Source organism: Manis pentadactyla, chromosome 8 (genome assembly GCF_030020395.1).
Source record: "Manis pentadactyla isolate mManPen7 chromosome 8, mManPen7.hap1, whole genome shotgun sequence".
Classification (NCBI taxonomy): domain Eukaryota; kingdom Metazoa; phylum Chordata; class Mammalia; order Pholidota; family Manidae; genus Manis; species Manis pentadactyla.
The window spans coordinates 75,271,100-75,281,109 of record NC_080026.1 but is presented as its reverse complement, the minus strand read 5'-3'; the positions used below and the strand labels follow the sequence as shown (position 1 = coordinate 75,281,109).

Here is a 10,010-nt window from a genome sequence, read left to right as displayed (position 1 = left end):
TAGCTGAGTGCCAGAGATTACTGTTTACTGTGAAATTGTTAGGATAAGCCTGTATTTCCCTCTTCCTTTGATGCAATTTAGCAAGAGTTTAACCATCACTAGATCAGTGATAAATAGACAGCTTGACATTTCGCCCAGGCCACCCCTTTTGAGTAGCTACAAAAACTGTTCTTAGATTTTTGAACTTTGCTTCAAAGATCAGTCATTATTTTATTATCAGCAAATAACGCAAAAAATTATATTCTCGTGGCATAACGTTTGTTATAGCAAAAACAGTGGAAAACATTTAAATGTCTCTCAAAAATGGCTCTTTAAATACATGATGTTATAGCCATTCCAACATACTACACACTTAAATGAACCATTGAAAGGAATGAAACACCTTTCTGTGTATTAAGCAGAGTGATCTGCTAGATACATGAAGTAAAAAGAGCAAGGCATAGGGCCACGTGCAGAGTAAGCTACCATCTGATCAAACATCTTGTCAATGCATGCCCAAGTTCATGACTTTTTGCATTCACATAAATTGTTTAAAAGTAAAATATACACATTTAAGCAGCTACTACCTAAAAATGTTTGAGATTCCTTAAATGGTCCTCTTTTGAATTTGTGTTGTATCTGATCTCTATCTTCCAGCCTCCAATACTAGCAAATGAATGAAGTATCTACAGTTTTCTGGATGTTCTTTTGTCACCTTTATATATGTACGGAATGTCTTTTGTAAATGTATGGAATGATGGAAATCCCTTCCATTGGATAGAAAGAAGAGGCGCCCATCCTTGGTTGGCTGCTCACTCTCCCACCCCCACCATGAGATGGGAAGCAAGGAGGGGCTGAAACTAGAATTGAGGTGCTAAGGTGTGCAGTCTCTGGCCATGGTAGGTTCCTGTAGAAAGGAAGCGATCCCATAACCCAAGGCCCTTTAAGGTTGCTCCTTTTCCCTCTTAAAACAGAGGCCCTACTTCTTTTGGAAGAAAGGGTTTCCTGTTTCCTCTCCTCTATGGGGCTTTATTGGAGATGGCAGGCCTGAGAATTAGCCTTCCTGGCACTTCAGCAAACAAGCACATGTAGAGAAAGAAAGTTTCTCCAGGGTGAGGAAGCTGAAACTTCCAGACAAAAGGAATATAACAGCAGACATCCTGCCGATTCCCTTCTCAGTGAAGAACCAACCAGCCTTTGTTGGCCCATTGGCTGAGCCTCTTGAAACTGAACCACTTCCAAGAATACAGAAACAAACATTCTAGTACATCTGTGTTATTTAAGGAAACATTGGACAATTGATCAGTCACTGTCCTTTGGAGTGCCTTAAATCTCGCATTCTGTGGATGTAGACTTTTAGCATATTACAGAATAAGCATAAATTGGGACAGTAGCTTTCCACTTCCACAGTATCAGATTTCCTAGCATCAAAGTTGGCAAGTAAAAATGCAAAGCTAGTTTAGATTTATGTGGGTTTCATTTTAAACACTATACCCCTATCTTCATTCCAATTAACATATTTCAGGTTAAGAAAAAGTTAGCAAGTGAATAAATGAATGGCATGAGGGAGGATTTATGGTTTTTTAAATTTAATAATTATTTTAAAATCAAAGTAATGAGAACAAGTCCTCCTGGTATGATGAAGTAGTATTTAAGATATTTCAAATTAACTAACTTAGGATAAAGTCTGCATTTTTGTCAACTGCATTTACACATGTGCACACCCTCTTACTGCGAACCACCAAATACTTGCTCTGGTATTACTTATGTGGGAATTTCCTTTGTTGCCCAAGAGTTATTAACCATGTGGGTAGATTTTATTTGTTGAAAACTATTTTTGAAAGTAGTAATGTAAGAGTCAGTCTCCTACACTGTGATTGTTAACGTTTGTCAATGGAGAACATGTTTTTCTTTAATATTACTCTTGAATTGATCAATTCTTACATTGAAATATCTTTCTCTGATCTTCTTTAAACATGTCACATTTCTGTCCTGAAGAACACATACAGACACAGGCCCTCCTAAAGATCACAATGCCAAAATTTACCTATAACATTTCAAGGTATTAAATTTTAAATTTTATTTAAAAGACTATCACAGGCTAGGGATAAATATAAGCACTGAGATAGTACAGTTCAGAAAATAAGCTAGAATTTTCTTGATCAACTTTAGATACCTTATCATTTGTCATTCAGCAAGCTCCGTGCATTCTAGATTCTAGAATTAAAAGGGGACAGGATTATGCATTTAGGAAGTATAAACTGAAGTTATTTCCATTCAACAGAGAAAATTTAGCAGTCAAGATAACAATCTGTACAAAAAATTACATAACAAAGGGAACAATAGACAATGCAGCACCTTTAGAAAAATAATTAAAAAGTTTTTTTGCATTTACAACTAAGTGCCACACTGAGAATTTACAACACAGTAATTTACTGCAATCAATGACAGTGGAGTTCCATAATGAAACAAAAAGCTCTTACACTCCAGATTTTCAGAAGGTATTATTGGAATGCTTAACTATAACCACAGAATTTGCACATCCTTTAGGATGGAGCTGACAAAAGTCACATAAGGTTTTCATAGCATATATTATATAAAATGAGTCCACTGTGTTCAGACAGCTGGCTTAGTGTCTCTGACAAGTGTGAAGCCTGGAAGAGTTACTGGCTTGATGGTGATCTTTCTGTATCCGGCAAGATAGACCTTCTCCGCAGTAACAACGCTGGAATAGCTCCAGCCCGTGGGAGCCTTTTCTCCTGTGCTTGGTGCACACTTGACCCTCTTTGAGAACAGGCTTACAGATCTTGGACCAGAAATGTCTAGCACAACACAACCCTGTGGCACAGTCTGATGATCGGAGACAGACAGAACCTTCTTGTCCTAGAAAGGAAACAAGAAAAGCACGTGGTCAGTGCTACACTGTTATTTCATTAAGATAATCCAAAAGACACTTTTGATGTGCTAATAAAAGAGAACTTGTATTAGGTCCTTTAACCTACCTTTGGTATGATACATTTTTGAAGACAGTGTAGTTCTTCTGGAGTACCCATCCAGGGTGCTGTGATCATTACCAAAGCTTTCAATAATGGTTTCCTCTATTTCCCCTCGATGGAAATGACTGTGATCAGAGGGCATACATATTCCTAAGGAAACAGGAGATAGGTTTTAACTCCTAGGCTGGCATGTGTGATTACTAACGGCTGTGACAGTGGCATTCTGTCATGCCTGCACCAACCTGAGATATCTCATTGCACTGACATTATTTTAAATACAAACCAAACTTTCTCCTTAGTTTTAATGCAAAACTCCCCAACTGGACATAAGCATCAACATGTATACTGTGCAGTCATACACAACATTCCCCCCTATAACTATTTAAAATACTTTCTTACCAACTGTGGTAGTAGCAGTGAGATTTCTACCCACTTTAATATCACCCTTGGGGTAAAAAAAAGAAAATCAGTTACTTAAAAAACTGTTTTTAAAAATAACTTCTCTGCCCTTGGTACTATATAGGTACTGCCAGACTAAGTTAAGCAAATGCAATCCCAGCTGCCTGGAAGATTACAATCTCACCCACCAGTTACTTTACTGTATAATTTCTATATTATAGAGATTTAGTCAGTTCATCCCAAAGTATTACTGGGTCCTAAGGAGGGTCGCCACCCTTAAGTTTATTTCTGGAGACTTCTTTGGCTGTCTGAATTTGACTCTTTGAGACATTAAATTTTAGGGGATCTGTATTTGGGGGAGGAGTACTTATTTTAAGTAGCAGGAGGTGGAGGCAGGGGGAAGGATGGAGAGACCAGGATGTCAGGGTATCAAGATCTCTCTTAAGAATGATCAGCAGAGACAAACCACTGTCTCTGGCAGACACCAGTTTAATAAGGGAGGATGAGGGGGAGGCCAGTCTGACAGAACTGTGAGAGGCACCATTCCCTAGACAAAATTTTATGGAAGGGTCCACTATGAGTTACGCCATTAAATAATCAAGAGGCTCAGAGGAAGATAAAGGAGCTCCAAAACCTCTCTTCTCCTAGATTTAACGCTCGCCCTGAAGAAATTTCAGGGTGACCTCTCAGGCTTAACACATATTTGCAGGTGGCGCCGCAGTGTTCTCTGAGCAGAGTGTTTCGTCTATTCGTAAGCATGCAAAAGTGGGAAAGTTTCAGTCTGAAAGAGAGACTCACCATTTTTGCAGAAATTTCCGGGGCAGCACATAGCGTGACGCATGCAGCGTTTTCGGCGCTTCCTGCAGGCCAGGCAGATTTGCGCTCTGGCACCCGCTCCTCGGGTGGGACTCGCACAGTACTCCTCTGTGCTGCACTCCTCATCCTCGGCGCACGGGTACGGCTGTGGGAAGGGGGTTGAAAGAGCGTGAGGAATCTAGGCGGCCAGGTATGCTTCTGGACCTGGATGCTCGTCGCAGCCCCTCGCCGTCCACCTCTCCAAAAGCCATTGCCGCCCACTGCTCCCGAATGCAGTTTCCGAATGCGCCCCAAACCGCGCCCACTCCACACGTTTGTCCTGTGTTCTCCTGCCCTGCCGAGGCCCCACACCCGAGACCCTTCTCACCTGGTAGTTGTCAATGGTCTGGTATTTGTTCCCACCCTCGAACAGAATTCCCGGAGCTGCGCTGACTGCGGAGCCTGCGTGCCCGGCAGCGCCGCCCAGCGGTGGGGGTAGGTTCTTGATGGCGTTGGAATTGACGAGAACCGAGTTCAAGGTGGCGCTCGCTCCCGGTAGAGGGTGGCCGCAAAGAGCCGCGGCTACGAAGGCGACCAAGACCCGGGCAGCTCCCGCCGCGCGCGGAGTCGTCATCTCAGAAGGACGAAAGTAAAAGGAAGAGAAAGGAGCCTGGTCCGGAGTGAGCCGTGCGGGCGCGGCTGCGGAGTCAGGGTTCCGAGCGCCTCCAAGCGCCCTAGAGACCTGCCTGCGGGGCGCACGAGCTCTGCGCCGCCACCGCCACCGCCACCGCCTTTATACTGCGGGCTTGGAGCGTTCCGGCCCCTCTGGGGGAGACAACAAAGCCGGGATGGGATTTCAAAGCGTTGGGAGGGGCTGGAAGGGAGTGTGTTTGTGTACATGAAGGGGGGCCTTTGACACTACCCCGCTCGTCCCTTGCGCCGTCGCTACCCTGGCCCAGCTCACCTTCGGGCTGACGGTCATCAGTGAACCTTAGAGCAGACAACTTTACTGCATGCGGGAGGAGGGAGGAACTTGGGGAACTCGGGTGCCCTTGCCTTGCAGTAGGGATTGGGCCATCAGGACCTGTAATGCTTTTCAGAGCGGAATTTTGATACTTTCTGCAAGACCACTTTTTTCTCTCTCCCGAGCTCCAGCAGTGCTTTATTGTGTACCTACATAATATTCAGTATTAAATACAACCCGGTCAGTAATTCTAAAGGCAGTATCTAAACATCTCAGCAAGAGAGCCAGGTGGCTGGTGCAAGTTGTTCATTAACCCTTTAGAGTCACGGTCTGCAGATTTGGGGTGAAGTCCTTTGACTTTAAATTCTTCCATTCCCCTCCCACCCCCAACTTCTCCACCCACAGTCACCGCGCGAGAAAAAAAAAATGGGCAAAGAGAAAGAAATTTGCACATCAAACGAGGGTAAGAAGGAAGAAGAACTAATTCTCTTTTGATGGGAAGTTTAGAGAGGGAGGCGAGAGACTGACGTTTGGAAATTAGATCAGGGGTGGAGGGAAGAGGGAAATGACCATCCGATAATCAAACTATTTCATGTTGCTCTTTGAGTCTAAGCAGTTGCGGCAAGTAGATGAACTTGATTAGGCAGATTCGCAGATTCGGAAGATCAAAGTGGCCGGAGTGAAAGCGGGCAGGGTCCAGCGGTCCTTCCCTGGGCCCCCCTTCTCGGTAGTAGGTTAACGCAGGGAGATAAGAAACCCTCTAAGGCTTAGCGCCTGACTTCCTCATCAGTATTTCATATTGCTAAGCTCGAGAATGCCTGTGTTTGATCCGAAGTCAGACCGTGTCTAGACCAGGAATACCCCCCTTCAAGGAAGGTAAGAGACTAGTTTCAGGAAAAGGAAAGCTGAAAGTGAATTTGATATCATTTAAATCAGTGTGAAATTAATAAATTACAAAAATAATAAAGCAAGACTAGGGTGTAATCCTGCCCTGCTTATACATTGGACACTATCTATTCAACAAAAACACTGGAAGCCTAGCATTGTTGCCCTTTAGGTGGCGGTGTGGGGGGAGGGAGGGCACAATGAATACACATATTTATGATACTACTATAATTATAGTAATAATAAAAGACAAGAAATGTGCACAGTCCTTTTTAAAACAGGTTTTAACAGGTCATAAGTGTCAGAAAATGAACAACTGCTATGTGAGTTTAGAAAAAGAAGAGATGATTGAGTAAAAAAATGCCAGGATATATTTATTTTGTGCTTCTTAATCTCCAGGATATTTATAATTACACAGTGATCTACTATATTCATGACTGGGACCACTACCAAACACAGCCAGTGATAGTCTTTAAGTAGTGTAAACCTAAAATTAAGATGGGTAAGGGCAACATTTTTAAAACTTTGTAATGGTCTGTTGTAGTTCCTTGGGTTTCAGAGGTCATATTAAAAACATCTTCTAAACAATCCTTTAATAATGCCTCAAATTACACTGGTATCCCTCCCACTCTAAATTCCATCTATGCTGTGAAATTTCCTCTGGCTTATTGATAACTCCTGTTCGAAAATCCAACATGGATTAAATCCTACATATTTCTTTAAGTTTTATTAAGAACATGTAAAATTATTTATGCTTGGCTACTACTTAAGAAATTTTTGGAAGAAATTGAAACTTGAAAACAAAGAGGAGACTGTTTATGTTTGCTTAAAAAAAAAGCCTAAGAAACAAATTAGGCAATATACTTTTTATTGAGATGCAGCAATGAACCAGGTTTCCCTTGGGCAGCTGTGCCCCATCCTCAGTTGTCTTGAAATTTATATAGATGAAGAGGTATTAGGGTAAAACTCTCAAGGCACAGAGAATTTTGGATGCCATACTATCCCTTGCAGAATATTGATAACAGTGTCAATAATCAATGTATTGAGCAGTTTCACTGTGGTTTTAAATTCTTACAATGTTGAAATGTGGAGAGAGTATCCCCTGACCTTGGGAAGGATGAAAATTTTTCCTCCTAGTCCCATTATTCTATTTAAATATCTCTAAAATCATGCTTGTGCCACCCTATAGGCCAATCTCTTTTTCTTCTTTTGTAAAAGATGGTACGTTAGTCCACTTAACAAATTTAGTCTATCAAGAGCTTGGATTCACAAGTGAAACTATTGTCTAGGGGGAAAAACGAATAATTAAATGAGCAAAAGGAAAATTTGAACAAGTCAAACTTTAACAAAAAGCTATGCTGCATAAGAATATATATGTCTGTATGGTTTAATACTCATTGAGCTTGAACAGAATCTGTTGTGTTGAATTAAGGGAGCTAAGCCAAGAATACCATTTCAAGAGCCCTGCGTTTCACCTCCTCCACCTTCCACTGTTGCTCCTAAAGTTATCATGATTTGAAAGCTAATAATGAGCTGGTCAAGATCTGGGTTCCTGTTATGTGCTGTGTGATCAAAGTTGAGTACTCATTATTATTTGAGTGGGGAGAGGGGAGGTAAACTCACAAATTACACAGAAGAGAAATTATGCTAAAGAGCTGAGTATGTAGCATGCCAAGTCTTTGTTCCAAATGAGAAGGTTTACTTTTTTAATGGATTCTCCATTTGAAAATCTTCAACATGACTGAGTTTGCTCACTGACAGCAAAAGATCATGGTGCGTTGGGAAGTAAAGTGAATTCATTGTTCTATCTGCAATCAATTAAAGTTTGGTGAGTGCCCAACAAATATGCAAATGCTACCCATCCTACCTTTGGGATTATACTCCCAAAATATTAAAGGCAAGCTCTTTGTCCTCAGAAAGCTTTCAGACCATGAGTAGTTGGAGAAACAAATATACTTACGTGGATATGGGGGTAAATTTGTTTTCATTAACATTATATCTCAGCATATACTAAGTCATGGGGAAGTTAGAAAAAGGTGCAGGAATTGTGACCAGCAAGCCTCAGAGAAGAGAGTCTGATGACTCTGAGTCTCTCCTGTATCTATCATCTCTCCTGTAGCTAGATGATAGAAGTGGTAGAAGTCAGGGCAAGTGTATTTAGTTTATTAAGCCCAGTTTATTTAGTTCTGTAGGGAACCCTGCCTCCTATTTGATCTGGTTTAAATATCATAATTATACAATAAGTTTAATATTTTGTATTAGACTTTAAAATAGGTGAAATATGTTTACCAAATGTGGAATCAAACCTCATAACTCAAAAATGGCATAATAAAGTGTGCTTTCCTCACATTTTAAGTGCTGTATTCCAGGCATAGAATCCTCATCAGCCTCTTCATCTGTGAGGAAGATAGTCAGACGTGCCCCCCAAAATAATGCCATTTGCAAACTCTTCTTCCATTTTTGTAATTTGAGATTTACGTGACTGCTGCATTTTTAATTCACTCCTTCCCTCCCTTCCTCCTTTCATTCTTTCTCTTTGTTAAATCAAAGGAAGCAGATCTGTTGCCATTTAATTTTACTTCACTATGAAAACACTGAGTAAATGTCATTCCTTACGGTGAGTGCTCCCAACATTTGCATTGGTACTGACCTTGAATTTATAGGAGGGATCCCTCATTCCTGAGTTTTGTAAAAAATGTTACTACTTTCTCATTGGCTTTTAACAGATTTGGGTCTTTTTGCTCTTCATGATGTTAAAAGAGCTTTTAGACCAGGCGGGTGTTATGACTCTGCACAGGCTGGATTAAGCTTTTCTGTACTCCTCAGTACAAAGAAAAGGCAAGATTTGACAAAGATTATGTTGATTTGGCCAGTGGAGATGGCCAGCCCTGATAAATCAGGCTCCATGGCAGCTTTTGGAGCTAGCTCAAACGATGTGCTTTATAGGAGCAGGACACTAGACTAATCTGAGAGTAGAGCCCAGAACCCAGAAATTTTGACTAAAAACCAGAAAGGGCTTTTTCTGATATCCCGGCACTAAGAAAGGTCTGCGGTATATAGTAACAGGGAGCGACTCAGAGAGTCATCCCCCTAAAGGACTTGACGTTGCCAGCCATGAAGGTTGGCCAATGATAGCAGAAAGCAGGATGTAGGATCTTCCGGAAACAGTCTCTAGAGCTAGAGAAAAATCATTTCGCTTCAAGTCACTGGGTTTCTATTATTATCTCCTTCATAATGCAGGCGCTCTGGGGGTCATGGCCAAGAAAGGTGTCTTGCCATTGTGTCAGGAGTCTGGGACTAGGGCTCTGCGCACTGCGGACGTCTACTGTGACAGCCACCAACTGTCTGGCAAACACAGAATTTTGGCCAAGCTACTTAACTTTCATTCTTGGTGTGGGTCTTTCATTCATAAAATGGTATGAGGTGGAGATGGAGAGGTCCCTTCTGACTACAAAAACCACTTTTGGGTGGCTGAACAAGGCCTTTTGTATTCTGATTAAATAGGAACATTCTGCAATAGGTCTGTTCTTTCAGGCCTATTTCATTTTTTAAAAGGTGGATATATATATATATATATATATATCTTGGAGAATATATATATGAAATTCAGCAAATCCAGAAAAGGCCAATACCAAAAATAAATGACACATGTATTCCCACCACCCAAAGGAAACAGCTCTTACCTTTCAGTTTCTATACGTGCACGCAGGCAGGAGAGAAAGCAAGAGAAAGACTGAGAAAGACGTTATGTTCCTTCACAAAACTGTAATGTCTGAGAACAGAATATTTTTTCAACTACTGCTAAATCTCAGACTGGTGAGCTGACGTGGGACCTCAAGAGGAAAACCAGAAAGAGGGACCTTGAAAACACTTTAGAGCCCCAAGACCCTGTTTCAGACTTGCCAGGGAGGGGATGAGGCATGTGGGCTACAGACTAACTTTTGGCAGGTTAAGAGGAAAGATGTATAATGGGTGCAAGGGTTCTTCATCAC

The 10,010-nt window shown here is 41.5% G+C and overlaps 1 protein-coding gene across 1 annotated transcript; it reads right to left on the bottom strand.

The window, feature by feature from the left end:
* Positions 1-1,546: 1,546 nt before the first annotated feature.
* Positions 1,547-5,292, bottom strand: DKK1 (dickkopf WNT signaling pathway inhibitor 1). Its single transcript, XM_036924093.2, has 4 exons — positions 4,558-5,292; positions 4,173-4,335; positions 2,982-3,125; positions 1,547-2,862 (listed from the first exon to the last, which is right to left on the bottom strand). The coding sequence occupies exons 1-4, from the start codon at positions 4,801-4,803 to the stop codon at positions 2,609-2,611; spliced, it is 807 nt and encodes a 268-aa protein (XP_036779988.1). The 5' UTR covers positions 4,804-5,292; the 3' UTR covers positions 1,547-2,608.
* Positions 5,293-10,010: the final 4,718 nt, after the last annotated feature.

Coding starts and splice junctions, on each gene's coding strand:
- DKK1 (XM_036924093.2), bottom strand. CDS start 4,803: ATGACGACTCCGCGCGCGGCGGGAGCTGCCCGGGTCTTGGTCGCCTTC. Junction 4,336..4,557: donor AGACCATTGACAACTACCAG/GTGAGAAGGGTC, acceptor CCCTTCCCACAG/CCGTACCCGTGCGCCGAGGA. Junction 2,863..2,981: donor AAAAATGTATCATACCAAAG/GTAGGTTAAAGG, acceptor TTTCCTTTCTAG/GACAAGAAGGTTCTGTCTGT.